At 35.7% G+C, this 20,045-nt stretch overlaps 1 protein-coding gene across 2 annotated transcripts; it reads right to left on the bottom strand.

Moving 5' to 3' along the window:
• Positions 1-7,918: 7,918 nt before the first annotated feature.
• Positions 7,919-13,599, bottom strand: LOC108979207. 2 transcript variants are annotated; one of them, XM_035685120.1, is made up of 6 exons: positions 12,868-13,599; positions 11,760-12,763; positions 9,781-11,490; positions 9,191-9,397; positions 8,389-8,856; positions 7,919-8,025 (listed from the first exon to the last, which is right to left on the bottom strand). In XM_035685120.1, exons 1-6 carry the CDS (start codon positions 13,451-13,453, stop codon positions 7,978-7,980), a joined length of 4,023 nt encoding a protein of 1,340 aa, XP_035541013.1. In that variant the 5' UTR covers positions 13,454-13,599; the 3' UTR covers positions 7,919-7,977. The 2 variants fall into 2 exon arrangements, with proteins under 2 accessions (XP_035541013.1, XP_035541014.1); XM_035685121.1 differs by having other exon boundaries at positions 10,042-11,490.
• Between the last annotated feature and the right edge of the window lie 6,446 nt (positions 13,600-20,045).

Raw genomic sequence — 20,045 nt, 5'->3', positions numbered from 1 at the left:
ATACTCAACTCATATGTCTGCATAACAATGGATAAAAATGTTAAAAGAAACAAAATTTTCCTTAGTCCTTTCTTTCTACACCCCCTTCCCCTTGAAGCCTCCCTCTCCCTCTCCCGGTGCAAGTCCATCTCTACCATCCTCAAGTTCTCTCTCTCTCTCTAAACTATAAGCTTCTTTACAAATAAGTTTGTCAACGGTTCGGAAATCAATGACACCATTTGTATGTCAATTTTCATTTTTTACATTTTTTTTTTATAGAAAAAATCATTAATGGAGGTTGTGGAGTATTTTGGACAGCTTCTTGATGGGTTCGATTCTTCTTGTATTTTTTGCAAATCTGTTCAACAATTTTCTACAAGTTCAAGGTCAAAAAAAAAAAAAAAAACGTAAATCAACATCGTAAGTTTTTATTAATCAAGAGAAACAGTTTGCTAAGAATGAAGAGAGAGAGATTTTATTGAGAATGAGGAGATCATGGAGAGCTTGCGGAAAGAAACTGTGCTGAGCATGAGCAGAGAGAGATTGTTTGCTGAGAATGAGGAAAGAAAAAATTTGCAGAAAGAAATTGTACTGAGCGTGGTTTTATCAGATTAGATAATTTTATTACACCTAATGTAAAATTTCATACATGGCTTGTTTTTATCGAGGGCTGTTAAAAGCTCAAGAACAGTCGAACCGTTTCAAAGATGACCTCATAGAAAAATAACATAAATGAGAGCTTTGGATAATAGTAGAGACGAGATGGGTTGATATGAAAGTTAAAAATTAAATAAAATATTGTTAAAATATTATTTTTATTTTAAAATTTAAAAAAATTAAATATTTTATTATATTTTATATAAAAATTTATAAAATTTATAATAATTATATATGAGATGAGTTTTAACAATTCGAAAAACAAAGACGCATAGTCAAGGTTGTCCCTTGCCATCAGAGTGAGAGAGAAGTGAAACGATTGATAAATAAATAAATACCGGATGTGATTTAAATATAAAACCTTTCACCCACTCTCTAAAAAGTTGTTTTCAAGTTTGACCGACAACTATTTAACATACGTCAGATAAATAATATTGTTATTTTATATTTTATCATTTCAATCAAATTTGTTAATGTCATATTTTATGTTGAAGTTCATCTAATCAATAAAAAATAATATACATCATCAATCCATTAATATCTCTCATTTATGCATAAAATTATATTTAGCACTACTCTTTCAATATAATCAATAAAATTATATTTAAATTTTATATTTAAGTATTAAGATAGAATGATAAAAATAAAAAATCATATATTAATTATGAGAATATTTTCGTAAAACCACCTCATTTTTTAGGGTGGTGAATGTTTTCCATTTATAGAGTTGTAAAGAGTGTATATATCTATGGTAATTACAACTAGAATGGAAAATATGTACAAAAATAAATAAGCAATCTCCTAAGATCAAGGGTCAATCATTACACATATAGGAAGCCTCTAATTTAGGTGAGGATATCCGAGAATCCTCAATATCCCCCTGCAAGCTAAGTGTCGGGTTGGAGCAGACGCAGAGCTTGGAGTGAAAAAAATCAAACAAAGGCCGAGAGAAGTTGCTCGTGAAGATATTGACAATTTGCAAGTGAGAAGGAACATGTTGAGTGCGAATTGTGCCGGCGACAACGAGTTCCTTGAGAAAGTGATAATCTAACTCAATATGCTTGGCCCACTTTGTGATAAACTGGATTGGAACTAAAAAAAATTGTACTTTTGTTATCGCATAAGAGAAAAGGTTGATGTGTAATAGGAACTTTGAGATCACGAAGGAGATGCGGAAGCCAAAAGACCTCGACAGCGATGGGAGCAAGAGCGAGATACTCGGATTCGTAGTTGGAACAGGCAACAGTTGGTCACTTCTTGGCACTCCAGGAGACCAAATTATCGCCAAGATAAATGGAATAGCCAGAGATGGAGCGACGAGTATCAGGACATCCTGTCCAATTAGCGTCAGAGTACTTAATAAGTCCAGTGGATGACGACGAGCTAAAAGTCAAGCCGAAATGAAGTGTTCCTTTGACATAGCGAAGGATGCGCTTGACAGCATGAAAATGATCGTTAGTTGGGGCGTGCAAAAATTGGTTGTTAGAGTTGACAACATGAGTAATATTAGGATGCATAATGGTCAAGTATTGCAGTGCACCAACAAGAGAACGATAGAGAGTAGGGTTTGAAAAGGGGGAGCCATCGGCAGACAAGTGATGGGACACAACCATGGGGGTGTGAACAGTTTTGCTGTCAAGAAGTTGAGCCCGAGTAAGAATATCAAGTGCATATTTAATTTGACTGATGAAGAGACCGCCAGAAGTAGGTGAAGCCTCAAGACCAAAGAAATAGCTCAGAGCACCCAGTCCTTGGTGGCAAACTCAGAATTGAGCTGTCGGGTAAAGCTGTCAAAGCGAGACGAATTATTTCTAGTAATAATGATGTCATTAAAATAAAAAAGCAAATAAACAATATCGTGCTTCCTATAAAAAACAAAAAGAGATGTGTCAGCACGACTGCAATAAAAATCGAGTTTGAGCAAAAAGGAGTTGAACTGCTGGAACTAGGCACATGGGGACTTGCTTCAGACCATAGAGTGCCTTTTTTAATTTGCAGACATGATTGGAAAAGCGAGGGTCAAGATACCCGGGAGGCTGCTCCTTATACAAACATCTTCATGAAGAATGTCGTTGAGGAAAGCGTTCTTGATGTCTAATTGACGAAGGGGCCAATTGTTGGTCACGGCAAGAGAAATCACAATACAAACAATAGAAGCTTTGACAATAGGGCTAAATGTGTCAGTGTAGTTGAGACCAGGCAATTGCGTATAACCCTTGGCAACAAAACGGGATTTGAGTCGCTCAATGGACTCATCGGATAAATATTTGGTCCGAAAAATCCATTTAGATCCCACAATGTTGGTATTGGTGGATCGAGGAGCCAAATCCCGCTTTGACTTCGTCATCCATGGCAGTGAGCCAAGTGAGATTCTTAGCGGCAGACTTGAAACCTTTGGGCTCAGTAGTAGTAAGTAAAGCATGAAGAAGTCCGAAAAAGCCCAAAATGCTAAGATAAGTCGGATGACGAGGCTTGAAGATGCCGGCCTTGGCTCTCGTGAGCATTGGGTGGGAGCCCAACGGAAATGCCGCGATGGCAGAGGGCAGCATAGATGGACAAGCAGCAGGAAGGCTGGTGTTATGCTCAGCAGAAGCAGGATTAGGATCTGTACAAGGGAGTTCCATGGGCTGCTGTAGGAGTAATGGGCCGAATTCCTGAAGTGCAAGGGCGCCCATGTGCTGAAGTATTTGCTGGAGAAAGAGAGTCATGGACTTGCAAAGACTTCAGCCAATGGTTCAGCACATATATTAGATGGGCTAGAACTGGGTCGTGTAATAGGTGGGGGATGAATTTGGGACAAAGAGTGTAGAGATGGTGTATGCGCCAGACTAGGTTCTAAAAAATTTGAGAAAGTTAAGGACGAAATGGGTTGGGCTTGATAAGTGTTTAGAGAGGGAAAATATGACTCATCAAATTGGGCATGTCTAGTGATATAAATCCAAGAGGTGGTGGGTCGAGGCAACGAAAACCATTGTAAGATGGACTGTAGCCTAAGAAAATGTAAGAAATACTACAAGGTACAAATTTATTAGGCATGTAATCATGTAAATAAGGATAGACACGACAACCAAAATGATGAAAATTTTCGTAATTCAAAGACTTACCGTACAAAATCCCAAAAGGTGAAATACCTTCAAGAAGAGGTGTTGGCAAGCAATTAATGATGTAAGTCGCAGTGTTAAAGACGTCAACTCAAAAATGAGGGAAACATGTGAATGAAAAATGAGAGCAAGTCTTCTTTCAATCACATGTCGATGTTTGCGTTCAGCACATCCATTTTGAGTGGGAGTGTATGGGCAAGAGATTTGATAGTGAATACTTAAGTTACAAAGATGAGCTTATAAGTGATAGCTAGTGAATTAAACTAAACACCTCCATCACTTTGGAAAATTTTTGTGTGGGCTGAATATTGATTTTCCACAAAATTTTGAAATTGAATAAAAATGTCATAGAAATCAAATTTTAATTTCATAGGGTAAAGCCAAGTGAAACGAGAATAATCATCAATGAATAAAACATAATAGGCAAAACCCAAATTTGATTTTAACAGAAGAATGGCCCTAAATGTCGCAATAAATAAGATCTAACACATGAGAAGATCTATTTTCATTATGAGAATAAGGCAAACGATGACTCTTAGCAAGTTGACTTGTAGTGCAAAGCGATGAAGTAGACAGCAAAGATGTAAGAAAAAGATGCATTTTTTTATTGAGTAAAGAAATAATAGAAGGATCTACATATCGAAGTCATGTGTGCCGTGAATCATATGAAGCATGTAAGGATTTATTTCTAAGGACAGAAAGAAAAGCGGGATTTCCATGCTCCAGCACATATAGACCACTATCTCTTTTACCAGTTGCCACCACTCTTCATATTTTGCGATTTTGAATAGCAAAAAGATTATTAGTGAAGGTAGCAAAGAAAGGAAAGTCAGACGTTAGCTTACTAATAGACAACAAATTTTTAGTGAGATGGGGAACAACTAAAATATCTAATAATTGGATATTTAGGGAAGGAGAAATTGTACCGGTATGGGTAATGGAGAGAGAGGCACCATTCCCTACTATTACACAATCTTTACCCATATAATTTTCTGATTTGTCCAATTGAGAAGAGTCGGTTGTCATATGTGCCGAAGTGCCCATGTCAAGGTACCAGTCAGACTCGAAACTCTAGAGATAAAGCAGGCCTTGGTGAAGGCTTCGGCTAGTTGAGTAGAGGGTTCGGTACGATTGTAACAGTTACGGCAACGGTCGGCAGTATGTCCTTCGTTCTTGCATATTTGACAACGAGGAGTGTAATGGCCAGCTTACCACGCCCCTGTCTAGATTGGTTGCTGCCGGTACTGCCCCCACGATTTCACCAGTTGCAAGATGAACCTTCCCTGCAATTTTGAGAAGAGTCTTTCGTGGTAATGAATACGACAACACATGGGGAGGAAGAGTCGAGAGATTTTTGAAAAATCTCAAAACTCTCAGCCTTGGGTACAATGTCCACAAACGTTGGGAGGGGAGTGATGGCCATTTGAGCTGTGTAAAAATTGGAAAAATCAGCCCCTAAACCACACAGAAACCAGTGTACCCTATTTGCTCAGTTGACGGGACGACCGATGGCATGGAGTGGTCACAAAGGGCCTTAAATGCGCGGGAATATTTAGCAACCATGCGAGTTCCACACTTCATCAGTTGAGGCGTAGCTCCCGAGCTTTGGATCGATGGCTGAAGGCATCCAAGGTAAGCTAGACGTCATGAGGAGTGGAGAGTCCGATAGCTTCAACCATGGCTTCTTCGGTGAGAGAGGAAAGGATCAAGCTGAGAATGCACTGGTCCTTCAATCTCCACACCAAGTGTTTGTTGTTAGGTGTAGAAGAGCTAGCGTGTTCAAAGAGGGGTGGTGGTACAATGGTTCCATCAACGTGATCCAGTAACTCTTGGCTCTTAAGAAGGGGGAGATGTTAACTCTTCCAAAGTAGGTAATTGGAAGAGGACAATTTAATGGTCACCATGTGAATCATGGTGTTGAAAGGAAGAGTAGAGGAAAAAGGATCAGAGGCTATTGTGATCAAAGGGAGGTTAATCCGAGTATTGCTCTGACACCATGAGAATATTTTCGTAGAACCACCATACCTTTGAGGGTGGTGAATGTTTTCCATTTATAGAGTTGTACAAAGTGTATACATCTATGGTAATTACAACTAGAATGGAAAATATGTACAAAAATAAATAAGCAATCTCCTAGGATCAAGGGTCAATCATTACACATATGGGACCTCTAATTTAGGCTAGGATATCCGAGAACCTTCAACAAATTAGGTGAATGTGTGTGGTATAAGACTTTTATGTAGAATTTCTCTTTAATTTAATATAACACATCAAATTGTAAATTTTTTTTTTTTATTACTAACTAAATATGATGTACTAAATTAGACAATGCTAGCCAATAATATCTTTGAGATGATTCTCTTCGTAGGCCTAACACTTTTTTGTATAAAAAAGTATTTATAGATGTGGATGAAATACACAATAATATAATAAAAATTATAATGAAATTAACATTCAAACGAAACTAGTTTGGATTGAGACACAAAAATCTCGCTCTCTTTAAGAAGATTTAAGCCCTCTGTGATGTACAAAGTCTTAAATTAATTGGTATAGCATTACTCATCTTGATTTGATTCCTTCAAAATACAACAGTCCAACTGATCGTTGTATAGCCCGAACTAAGTTTTCACAAGAGATTGAGCTCAAAGCTCCATACCAAAAGAACACATTTCTTTTACCTGGAAATACTCTCAAAAATATATTCTCACCAATTTGTTTTCCTTATCTCTAAAAGTATATTTATTCTACACACGTACCGAAGGACCAAACAAATATATATATAAGTAGACAAAAAATGACCCTGGACGACAAAGGACGCGCGTAAACATGAAAAACAATAAAATAAGAGAAATATTTTAATCATAAATGAATTGCACAAAAGTAATCTCACAAATTGATGTGACTTCTCGTAGTTCGTCAGATTGTAAAGTTATTTTTATTGTAAAGTAAATTTAACAAATCACATGAAACTACTTCAGTTTGTGTCATGATTACTTTTGTGTAACCTCGTTGTGACTATAGCAGTCCTCATAAAATAAATTAAAAGAGCCAACTTAACTACCCTTCAGAGCCAACGTTAACAACTTCAATCGGCTACTTTATAACAAGCTCGTTAAATAACGTTGAAGAGATCTTGCAATTGAATGCTACCAATCAAGATTCAAGCGTATGAAAGCAACGGTATAGAAAATAGTGAGAAACAAACGTTACTACTTACTAACCAAGAGATTCAGCTACTGGCCGTAAATCAAGAGAATAAAGGCGGGCTTGATAACATTCAAGCAATAAATCTCATAACGTACAGTAACGCATGAACCATTAAAACTATTAACGTATTAAAAAACACGTTAATGACCCTTCTCAATATATATCAAATGCTACCGTAATAGCAATAAAAAAAAGGTTACAAAAAACTCTATTTATTAAAAAAATACCAACAATATATTTTCATTATTTTTATAAATGTAATGGAATAACAAGCTGTGATATATTTATATATCCACGAGCTTGTATGTAAATAGCATAATTATATTTTTAATGATAAACAACTCATTGATCTAGGTCCTTGCAAATTTTATTAACCAAAACCGTGCAATTGACCCCTACAGTACTACTGGCAAATGAAATATATATAGTTATACGAAGAATCAGAGACATGTTGTTTCATTCTAAAAAGGCATTAGCACAGAGAGTAAGATCATGTAGTTGTTAACATATGTACTAAATTAGCAACTGTTGGTTCAAGTTGAAACCTATAATAAATTACCTCCGATACATGAACTAGATTAGTTTATCTATAGCTCAGCTCAAAGCAAGCCTCTTTCAAATTGGCATGATGATCATATTAATGCAGCTCGACAAAAAATGTGAGGCATTTCAGCTTCACTTCTATAAACTGGTTAATAAATCCAGCATGATCTGTTACCTACCTTCCTCTCTCTCTCTCTCTCTCTCTCTCTCTCTCTCTATATATATATATATATATATATATAAAGTTGGATTCGACGCTCTCTCTGCATGGCCATCATTTGCCCTTCTGGGTTGGCAACCACCTCTTTGGATGTTGTTTCATTTTTCAACGAATCAGTGATCTTAAGCTGGCAAATTCATCTTCCCAAATAATTATGTATACTCTGATCTAATCAAGTCTTCAGATTCACCTTTGAACTCCTCCACTGCGTCTGATCTATCATGGCCCTCAACTTTAATTGGCCGATCAGTGACATTCATATATGGTCAATCAACTTTCCGAGATAGACTTAATTGGAAGATCAAGATTAGATGGGTCCTGTTTAATGTCAAAGACAAAGGTGTCAAATGTAAGTATGGTGCCTTCTTTGCCTTTTTTCATTTTCTTTTTGCAGTATTGCAAAGTAATGAAAATGCATGATTTGGGGTAGTCGATGATCATTGAAAACAACTGTTATTATGAAACTTCATTCTTAGAGAGCACTTTAATGCCATAACATCTGATGAATTAGCTTTGCCATATGGAGTTTATTAGTTTTTCCTCTTTGGTTTATTGTTTGGTGTAGGGATAGTTCAGTTGGGATATGTGTTTTTTCTTTATTTTTTTCGCATCTTCTCCTAATTGTTTCCTTCTATCTCTTTCTTGTTTAAAGTCAGATGATATAAAATGCAAAATACTAACCTCTTCTACAATAGTTGCAGGGACGTCCGGATTTTCCTTTTCAACAGCAAGTTTTGATGGATCTACCGCTTCACATTCTGTCAACTTTTGAGATTCTTCCGAATTACATGTAGTATCACCAGACTTTGGCAGGTGAATTATGGTGTCATGTTCATGTAGTTTTCTTGAATCTACTGTTTCTTCTTCTGTTCTTGAATCTTCGATCTCCTCCAATGATTTTAATGGACCGCAAATAGCTTCACCTTCACTAGATTTTCTGGAGTTCGCATCGAAATCTTCTATGAGTTTTGAACCAGTAGGCTCATCTGGTTCTGGGGATTCCAAAACGGTCTCCTGTTTGATAAAGGGTTGGGGTTCACCTTCACTTTTTTCAACAGACTTAAATTTCTCGTTGGCTCCCTTCTCACTGACAATTGGGTCATTGACTTTGTAAATGGTGCTGGCTTCTGCAATAAACTTCCCTGGTTCCTGTTCGATGTTATAAATGAAACCCATCTTAGACAAATCATCTGTTGTTTTTCTACTATTCCCTGGATTAATTATTTTTCCTCTTTCTTTCTACATGCTTAAAGATATACCTAATAATTATTTGTTGGAGTTGGAAAAATATTGAAAATGTAAAAATCATGTTAAATATTATATCATTCATCAAAGAAATATAAGTAGAGATAAAATCCAATGGTAATTGAATAAAACTAGATGAGGCATATCTCAAAAACGGGGGAAAAAAAACAACTTTAGGGAACTAACTATCGAAACTTGTGAATAATTCAGGAAATATGGAAAACTGTCCTTCCCGTACCATTGTCCCAAGTATGTTATTGTTGTCTTCTATTGATTTTGATAGGCCAGTGCTAGCTGTGTGACTGATCCATGTTTCTGATTCATCTTTGATGGCTTGATAAGATTCTGAATTTTCGTTTCCATCCTTGTCATCAGGCTTGGGTTCATTCAAGTTGTCAACAGTGCTTGTTTCTTCAGTTGACTTCTCTGGAGGATTGCATGGTTCCTGTTTAGTATGAAGTAAATATATTGGTAAGAATATTTCATTTTTCACATTGAAGCATCTTTGTATATCCTGATATTTCTAGTTATGAAAGCAACACAAATGGACACGTTATACGCCAACATTGATATGCATGTTTTGGTGGGTGTGGGTGTGTGTGTGTGTGAGAGAGAGAGAGAGAGAGAGCGAGCAAATACTAATCCTAAGAAGTAAAACAAATACACACGTATCATATTAAAAAAATAATTGAGGCACTATTTAATATAAATATACTCTTCCCATTTCCTAGTTACAAATAAGACTAGGCTTCATAGGCTCAACTATGATGTTCTTTCTTGATCTAATGTATGCACAAAAGTATTCATTATTGTAATAGGATCAATAACCAGCAAATTTTCAGAACCACGATTATTAGATGGGTAAGTACTTGAATCCTCCACCGCATATTTTGCATTTTGAGGTCCAGTTGGAGTTAAATTCAAAGTTTGTTGTTTATCCGATGAATTAGTATTTGTAATGTCCTCCAAAAGAGATTGTAAGATATCCATGTGTATGTTTTGATTTGGATATGATGAGGCTTGACCAATTTGGATATTTTCTGCTAATATGGAATTTGGAGATGATGAAGAACTTGAGTTAGTAGTGACCTCTTCAATCACCCACTCTTTCCGTGCAACTGATGCATTTGGGTCATCAGAATTATGGTATATCCCAGAAGCTCCACTTGCTATGACACTTTGTTCATCTCCATTCTCTTGAATTGATTTCAAGTTTTCTGGAGCTAAATTCAAAGGTGGTTGTTCATCCAGTGTACTGGCTTTTTCAGTGTTCTCCAACTGAGATTGTAAAATATCTCCGTGTATCTTTGGATTTGAGTTTGATGAGGCTTGATCCATGGGGGTCTTTCCTGTCGATACAGACTTTGGAGATAAGGATGAAGAGTTTATAAGGATGTCTTCGATTGACGACTCTTGCTGCTCTGTTGATGCATTGGGATCATCATAATTCTGGTTCACCCCAAAAGCTCCTCTTGGTAAGACACTTTGTTCATCTCCACTCTCTTGAATTGATTCCAAGTTTTCTGGAGCTAAATTCAGAGGTGGTTGTTCATCCAGTGTACTAGTTTTTGCTGTGTCCTCCAAATGAGATTGTAAAATATCTAGGTGTATCCTTTGATTTGCATTTGATGATGAGGCTTGATCGATTGAGATGTTTGCTGTGAACAAGGACTTTGGAGATGAGGATGAAGAGTTTATCAGAACATCTTCAGTTGCTAACTCTTGCTGCTCAGTTGGTGCCTTGGGATCATCATCATTCTGGTTCACCCCAAAAGCTCCTCTTGGTAAGACACTTTGTTCATCTCCACTCTCTTGAATTGATTCCAAGTTTTCTGGAGCTAAATTCAGAGGTGGTTGTTCATCCAGTGTACTAGTTTTTGCAGTGTCCTCCAAATGAGATTGTAAAATATCTAGGTGTATCATTTGATTTGCATTTGATGATGAGGTTTGATCGATTGGGATCTTTTCTATGGACACGGAATTTGGAGATGAGGATGAAGAGTTGATCAGGACGTCTTGAATCGCCAGCTCTTGCTGCTCAGCTGATGCATTATGATCATCATAAGTCTGGTTTACTCCAGAAGCTTGAATTGATATGGACTTTGGAGACGATGATGGCCTTGAGTTGATAGTGACCTCTTCAATCACCAGATCTTGTTGTGCAGTTGATGCAATAGGATCATCAGAATTTTGGTTTACCCTACAAGCTCCACTTTCTACAATACTTCGTTCACCTCCACTCTCTTGAGGCGATTTAAAGTATTCTTTGGCCTCAATTGGCTTTATGCTCTCATTTTCAGTTAGCTTTACTTGATTTCCTCCAACATCATCACTAGGCTTTGAGTTCTCCTCAATTGGTTTCTCAGAGTCAGATATGGCTTGATGCTCAGCAGGCTTTTCAATTTCTTGCTTGTTCAGTAGCTGCCATCCATCATCTGAGTCTTCATTCATCTTCAATTCTTCCATGTTGGATATTGCGGGGTCTGTTGTGAGATTGAAATCATAGACAACATTCGTCTTGTGAGGGTATGATAAGTCCTGATCAATTTTCATGAGACCAAACCAAAGGGTGAGTATAAAAGCTAACTATTCTTGTTTTTACTTCTTAAATTGAATATTTTATTAGTTTAGGTACTAAAAAGAGGTAATAATACTCAGAAAAAAAAATTATTGAAAGTTATTTGTTAATTTACCATAACATAACCTTTGATTTTCAAATGATTTCATTTGAACATCTTCAGATTTGAATTTGTGTGCTGTTACAAAGTATATATGAGAATATCTATAATATCATAAAAATCACTGACCTCTGGTTTTTCAGAATGAACTTCATATGAATGAGGCACCAACTCCAATTGCATTGTTTTTTTCAGATTTCCAAATGGAGACGGATCTGAATAATCAGAAAACTGGGATTTGGGTTCCAAAACTCCTTCAACTACTTGTTTGACATCATCGTGGATTTTGGGGTCAATGCTTATTGACCAAGCTTGACTGTCTCCAGATATGTCTATTGTTGAGGATGACAATGAACTCAAATCAGTTGATTCTTGATCATCTACCTTTAGTGGATTTATAGCAACAACATCCTCAGAAGTCTCGTTGGGTCGGGACAATTCTAATCCTACAATATCCCCCTGGCTGACTTCATGTGTTCCTCTTGATTCTTCTTCATTTTCCTCTATTCCAGATTGATGATATGAGGTTCCCCACATTTCTTCACTGCCAAAAGTGTTTTCCTTTTCACTTTCCTCATCATATGTCAATGATTCTCCATCTGTGGCTGAATTGGAGCCATCTACTGTTAGTGGAGGTGAACCAACTTCTGAGACCTCCACCTGCAAATCGGAAGCTATGGAGCAGTTTGAAGTCTGATAAGAGCACTGACCAACAAATAAACCCCGGTCACCCCTTCTGTTCATTTCATTTGCTGATGGGCTAGAATCAAATGGGTCATTTTCAGGCTCAACCACTAAACAACTTGTAGACTTTTGAGCAGGATTTGATTCCACATCTTCTAAAACCCCTGCTACATAAGCATTGAAGTTCTGTTCATTTTCTATAGATGAAGATAATGAGTTTGACTCATCACTGCTGCTTAACGACTCCATGCCGTGAGATCTTTCCATTTCCTCCTCTCCTTTGATGTCATTCGGGTCATTTTTTGTATTAATATCCTCTTCATTCGTGATTTCCACTGAGTTTATTATCTGATTGGGAGCTTCTGCTCCAATTTCAACAAGACCAGGGGTGCCATGAATATCTTCTTTATGTAATAATTGTTCCATTCGCTGAACATGGTCTCCAATTCCTGCAAGGAAAGAATATATTTAGAAGCAGAAGTCACAGAAGTTTTCTAATCAAGGAAGAAGAAAGAAAGCATTTTAAGTAACGAAGATCTCAAAATGGCATTACTTGGCTGCCTATTGAATTTGGAGTATCCCGATCCCTCCAATACCCCTTTCCTCTCTGCAACCAAAAAAGGGTTAAAGCTTTTGCCGCGACGATCTTGCTTGGATTCCAATGGGAAAGAAGGTCCTAAACTGAAACTTTCATGCCTGCAGAATAGCGTTTCCTTATGAGCTGCCATGAATTCTTGATGAAAACTATCTCCCCTGAGATTAGGCTTTTCTTCAAGTGGGTCATAGGGAAGGTCAAATGGGTTCTGTTTCGGAAACAAAATAGAAGGAGCTGTATCAGGCAATTCTAAGCCTTCAGTTTCGTCTAGAATGCTTAGATCAATAGTGTTGTTTCTTGCAAGAAAAATTGGAGAAATTTGATTAGAAGGAACACTGCGCATGCCACCCCAGCCCCTTTCAACCTGCATGCTAAATAACTTTCTCGCTCTTCTTTTTGCAATTAGACTTTCCAGCCTCCTGTTCCTTTCTATCTCTGAAAAACCCAAATCCATAAGATTTTTCTGATCATCCTCTGTCCATTTCACAGCACTATTCCTATCCTCCTGTGTCTCTTCATCATCATCATCGTCTGCTTCTTCCATGTTGGGAGCCTCTATCCTAGTACCACCAACATCAAATTTACAAGCTTGTCGTGTGCCATCACTTGACTTGATTTGGGACTCTAAATCTTCGGAAGATAAGAATGGGCGGTGTTTATCAAGACATCGAATATCTTCAGCTGCCGAGACATCAGTAAAGGCTCCATGTTTAGAAGAATAACTTTCTTCTTCGTTCTTACCAGTTTGTTCATCCATTTCTCTGTTCTTTCTTCGCCTACTTGTTACCCTCTGTAAGTAAGAGCAATCATTTCTATTGAAAGCAATATCATATTCAACAGACCCAGAATTCTTGTGTAACATCCCATTTTTCCTTCTTCCATCTCCTTTGACACAACGGATGTAGGACTGTTCCGAACTCCAAAAGATTCTAAGAAGAATAGCAATACAGACTATAAATGGGGAAGTGTAGGCCAAAAAGTTGAGGATGAAAGGAAGAAATATGTATACGAGGAAGAAGAACATAGAAACCGAAAAAGCAAATGGATGATTCTGTATAAATCTATAGCTGATATTTACAGAAAACTCAAGGATTCTACAAATCCAAGCTTCAACACCCTTTACATCAACACCCATATCAACTTCTTTCGACACTGTAAAAGGAATAGATTCCAACCAATTTGAATATATAGTTCACGACCCACCTCTACAAACTGATGAACAAAAATACCCACATTTGGAAGAGCACCCTAAAAGTCTGTCTGCACAAATTTAGAGTTGGGGATGAGTTTATTCATAGAAAACTAAAAGAAGTGTGGGAAACAAATGAACAGAAAAATGGAGAAAAGAGGTTAGCTTTCCACGAAAATGTTTAGCAGTCAAAAGCTTAGCTTTGTTCCCCATAGCTCTGGGATTGGTCTGTCATTTTTAGAAAATTAATGTTTGGCTAATAGCTGTTGGAGATCCTAGAATTCAGTAGTTTCACATTCTATTTATCTTCCTATGTTGGTGGGATAACAAGGACAAAATAGTAAACAGGTATAGCAAGGACCAGTGGTCGTTACATTGTGTAGAAAAAAAAGTGTATTTGTCATTTGTCATAAGGTCTCTCCCATCACGACCTTGTGGTTGTCAGTAATCGACGTTTACCTCCGCACATATTTATTATTAAAAAAATGATATTTTCAGTATGAAAAAAAATATTTATAATTATAAATTATATAATCGTCGCATAATCATTTTAAAAAATATGAATAAATTATAAAATTTATATAAAAAATTAATTTTTTAATAGTAGACTTCACTTTTTTCAAAATGATTACGTCGTATTTATGCACTTCACGATTGTACATAAAATTATTTAAAATTATTTTTTTAATAATAGACCCAACTTTTTCTTAAAAAGAATACGCTCAATTTGTACACCCTTAAACTATATCTACCATTACTCTTTACTATTTCATGAATAATGAGCCTTTAGATGGAAAGTTGATTTTCCTTTTGGTCTCACGCTTAATTTTCCGTTTTAGCATTTCTTTTGTTCCTCAAATAATGCCTACTAACTCTTTGCAATTGTTTAATCAAGTTGGATGGTCTAATGTTAGATAGATATACACATTATTTGAATTCTATTATATTTGATTTCGCTCGTGTATTATTTTCGAACTATATGACTTTATGAGTTTGTAATACTATTCTATATGCTTTTAATATACCATTCAATTTGGCCAAAATATTTTAAAAAAAAATTATTTTGTCCCATAAGTAAAATATAAAATTATAATAATAATAATTTTCATTTTTTCAACAAATATTTGTCTAAGAATAGTAAGTTCCCTTAATTTAGTTGTCGTTTCATTCTTATTACTCAAAGCGAAAACTTAGGCCCAATAATAAAGAAGATTTTTGCAATAATTTACAAGTTGTTGTATAAACACACAACTTATTGTGAGGTTTATTATTTTCAAAACACAAATAAAATTTTATACCAAGTGATATTATAGATCTCCGCTTCAATAATATATTTAGTACAATTTATAAGCAAAGTCGCATATAAATTCTTTCAAAATATAATTAATAATATTATCATTTACTTAATTGCCCATTCATTTGCATTCCTTAAAGAAGGACTGAGCTCTGGTCGGAGCTATGACCGTTTATTGGGTTAACTCAAGACCCTTTTTTGACTTCTGGGCTCACACCAAAGCCTAATTTCGAACCCGTAAATAAATATTAAAAAATTAATAAAAATATACAATAATTTAAAAACTAAATAACATGTAGCCATAAGTTATAACAGTCTCATTTATTACAACACCGAATACTGACTTTGAGATAACTACATAAACACTAAACAACAAACACTATTAACAGTTAACAACATGTGCATTTGTGTAACAATGATTTCACTTAATGGTCATACCTGAAATGAAGATATAAAGTCGCAATCAATACAAGGAAAAAAACTGATAATAAAAAATTGAACACGGTAAAAGTAGATTCTCACCAATAAGGGGGGTTCTCCATAGTCCATACTCATAGTCCCTCAATTTCATCCCACCTCTCAAGGAGCTTTCGTCTTAGACTCTCAGTCATCGGTAATTATGTTAGGATTTAACAATTAGGTCTATAAAATCATAAACATGATAAGTTAAATAAATGAAACATTAAAAACAATTAAATAATCATTTAAAAGCATATAAAGTTACCCGATTCAAGCCTATATCTCGACATCAACGGCAACGGTATCTAATCCAATGGGTGTTTCACTTATCCAATTCTATGTGCAAACGAAAGCCTCCATGGTTAACGGTGAAAGGCATCTCATTAGTAATTATCATATATGCAAGCATTTCGCTCAACATCTTCTTACTGTATTGAGAGATGACTAATTTCTTAACCTGTGTACCATCAGTGATCGTAAAAGTTTCGTAACTGAGCTTGGTCTGATAAGTGGTCGCTAATGTCTTCGCGATCTTATACCACTGGCAACAATTAAGATGTGTTATTAATACATTGGTGCCTTATTTCTTCGAATGGCAACTACAAAGTTGCTTACAGTGGTGGCATCTTGCTTGCGGGTTCGCACGATTACTAGGAATTTTGGTGAAATGTTCTAATGTCCACGATCTTTTTTAGAAAGTTGTGGTGGTCGATCATACTCAATGGGCATCTCTTCCTATTCATTGAACATATCTCCATCTTCTATATCTACTGGGAGTCGAATACTCGCACAGGAAGTGGTTGTTCTAAATGTGGCTCTAAGGGTGGAAGTATCCACCTGTGTATGAGCAGTAGCACTGGCATCTGTCGCATTCCCTTGTAGACAATCGTCTCCATTAGATGTAACATCTATATCACAATCAAAGAAGCTGAAAAAATAAATTAAAAATAAAAAATTAGTTTAAAAAAATATATTGTGCATATATATATATGTGAAATGGCTGAAAAGTTGGAAACAAGTGTGGCACTACAATAAAGATTAACACATTGCTGCTTTCTAAAAAGATTAAAATAAAGTATTTTTGTTTTTTGACAAGTAGAAAAAAATCAAGCGTGAATGACTAAAGAAGAATACATAAAGATTTGTATAAATCATTAAATTATAAATTGGAAGCCTGCTGCCACAAAGTCAATCTCTAATGAAAAATATTATCCAAGCAAATTTCAAGATAGGTAGGGTAAGTTACACTAGGGTAAAAACATATGGCATGAGACTAATATGATTAGGGGTGTAAATTCAAACTGGAAAACCAGACCGGACCGGACCGAACCGGACCGATTTTACTAGTTTTGAACCGGTCCGGTCCGGAACCGGTTTTTAAAACGTAAAAACCAGCCGGTTCCGGTTTCGGTTCCGGGATTTTTTGGACCTGACCAGACCGGTTGATTTAAAAAAATAAAAAATAATATTTTTATATATAAGTTTTATACAAAATATTTTATATATATTAAATATTAATATATATAAGTTTTATATATAATGTATAATTATAAATTTTTATGTGAAATTTTATATATAACATATATATTCATATATGAAATAATTTCTTATTATAATTTATAAATTATTACATAAAATGTTAAATACTAAATCAATAAAAGTTTATAACTAATACTAATATATAACTTATAACTATACCAATAGTCTAATATTAATACTATTATATAGTCTAATATATTAATAAAGGTATAAAACAATTTTTTTTAAATCAAAAATTTTTTTTTAATAAACAAATTTTTAATAACAAATTGTGAAATTTACATTTTAAAAAAATCGAAAAACCGAACCGGACCGGACCGGAAACCAATAAAACCGGAAGTATCGGTTTAAGAGGATAACCGGTGTGTAATCGATTTTGAAAAATACAAAACCGATACATACCGGTTCGGTGCTAGATTTTATCCAAAACCGGACCAGACCGGACCGGTTACACCCCTAAATATGATCACTATGCATAGCATGGAAACCAACTAAGAAAAATAATTAAAAGAGAGAATTTTCTATCTTCTTAAAATCCTACAGCTTTATAAACCAAAGAAACCACCGATAAGAAATTTATCATCTCAGAATTCTTACTGCCAGATTTTTCTATTATCAAATACTATTACTGTCTCCCTCAAAAAGAAAACCCAAAAAAGAGTTATTATATACTAAGAGTCATGTATATATGGATGGTAAATATTTAATAAGAGTTCATCTAAGTTGAAATTCCTCAAAACTCTTAATAATCGACAATGATTGCTAACTCCTTAGGAAACTTAGAAATCTTACATCTTACTTATTTTGGGTCTTTACTATAAGTTGTAAACAATGAAATCTTTTTTTTTTTAATTAGTACTCAAAGATTTTATTAAAAAATACAAAAAGTGTGTTGATTTTGTGTTTGGCAGTCCGATCACTTTTGCGATAACCAAGCTCACGCTACCTGCAACTGAGAAGAAATGGCTTCGGCGACGTCCAGGGTCACTCCGATGTCAAAGTCAGTAAACAATCATCTAGTGATAAGAACAATTCTGAAGAATAGTAAGAACAATCGAAATTAAGAGAGACCTCCCGTAGAAGGGATGACCGTTATTTATACCTAATCCGAGTTCCGCTGCCGAGGGGGATCGTGGCATGTCAGGTGTCAGACCTGCTACCACTCATTTTTTGCTGCCACAGTGTGTCAATCCGAGTCTTAGGCGGCTGAGGGAGATCGTGGAGTGTTAGCCGTGCTAGTTCAGTCCTGCTGCAACATTTTCTACCAGGGTTGTGTGTCAAGTCGTGGGCGAGTCGTCATTCATAAGTGGAGTGCACCGTTGAGTGCTGGGTCTCCTGATACATGCATTGAATGTGGCGTGCCTTCAGTCTGACGAGTCCATGATTGGGCATGTTCAGCCGTCCGCGTGTAGTTGGGCATTCTGTTCGGCGCTCTGCGATAGGGCTCGGTAGGCTGCTAAGCTTCGAGACGATCTGATTGAGATATCCGAGCTCGACGCTAAAAGGCCTTCCCGAGTAGGTTTGCGGTCATGAGCTCAGCACGTGGTCCTTCGGCCCGGACTTTTAGCCCATGGGAGGGTTTTGTCTTGGGGCCTGGAGTTCCGTGACTTAGGGTGCGTTTGGATGTTAAAGTGAGTTGAATTGAGTTGAGTTGAGATAATAAAATATTGTTAGAATATTATTTATTATTATTATTATTATTTTGGGATTTGAAAAAGTTGAATTGTTTATTATATTTTGTGTTGAAATTTGAAAAAATTGTAATGATGAGTTGAGATAAATTGAGAAGAGTTTTAGTTCCAAATGAAGCCTTAACCTCTTTGGACCTAGGCCCTTCTGGGATGGCCCCTCCCTCACAAGATGTATGACATCTTTTCAGTCTATTGGTTCAAGCTACATTTCTTTTGCCCATACCTTGCCCTTTAATATCATCAACTTTGACAAATTTTCAATTTGACAATATATATACATTTTCAATCTTCTATTGAAAATGACCAATAGACCAGCTAACGGTCCTCATGATAAAATGACCAGCTAAACCCAGTCTTCCAACATATACATTTTCCAGACGCTTTTGTTCATGAATGCTTCAACTAAAATTTGTCCAATACTAAAAAGATCTTAGAATATCCACATGATCCCTTAATTCGAGTTCAATCTTCTATTTTTCACCAAAATTGGAAGCGCATTATTCTCAGTAGAGCTAAAAAATTGATCGGAAAGGATATGGGAGCTCCTCATTTATATATGCCAGTCACCCCATCCCTAAGTACTTCAAGCCAAAATTTTGTAAGCAACTCCCTTTACAGAACCAAGGTGAAGAGATACTTACCAATACAAAAATATTGACATAAGAATTAAAAAAATAATAATAGAAAAGAGAAGTTAATATCAAGATGGAGGTTAGAGCACCCCCAATGAGTTTTGTAAAACTCATTTTTATGTAAAATTTGAAAAAAAGTAGTTCAAAAATGCCTCTAATGGATCATTTATTTTCAAATCTATTTTACATTTTGTTATAGTGTTAGCTACATTTAGCATGAACTATTCACAAATGTAAAAATATTTTATTTATTTATTCTCTTTTCATGTACTTTATCTTTCACAATAATTTCTCTCCTTATATTTTTTTTCTAACAAACTATTAAATAATAT

The sequence above is a fragment of the Juglans regia genome, chromosome 14, assembly GCF_001411555.2.
Source record: "Juglans regia cultivar Chandler chromosome 14, Walnut 2.0, whole genome shotgun sequence".
Lineage (NCBI taxonomy): Eukaryota > Viridiplantae > Streptophyta > Magnoliopsida > Fagales > Juglandaceae > Juglans > Juglans regia.
The sequence above is the reverse complement of the archived record's forward strand: the minus strand, read 5'-3'. Positions and strand labels throughout refer to the sequence as shown.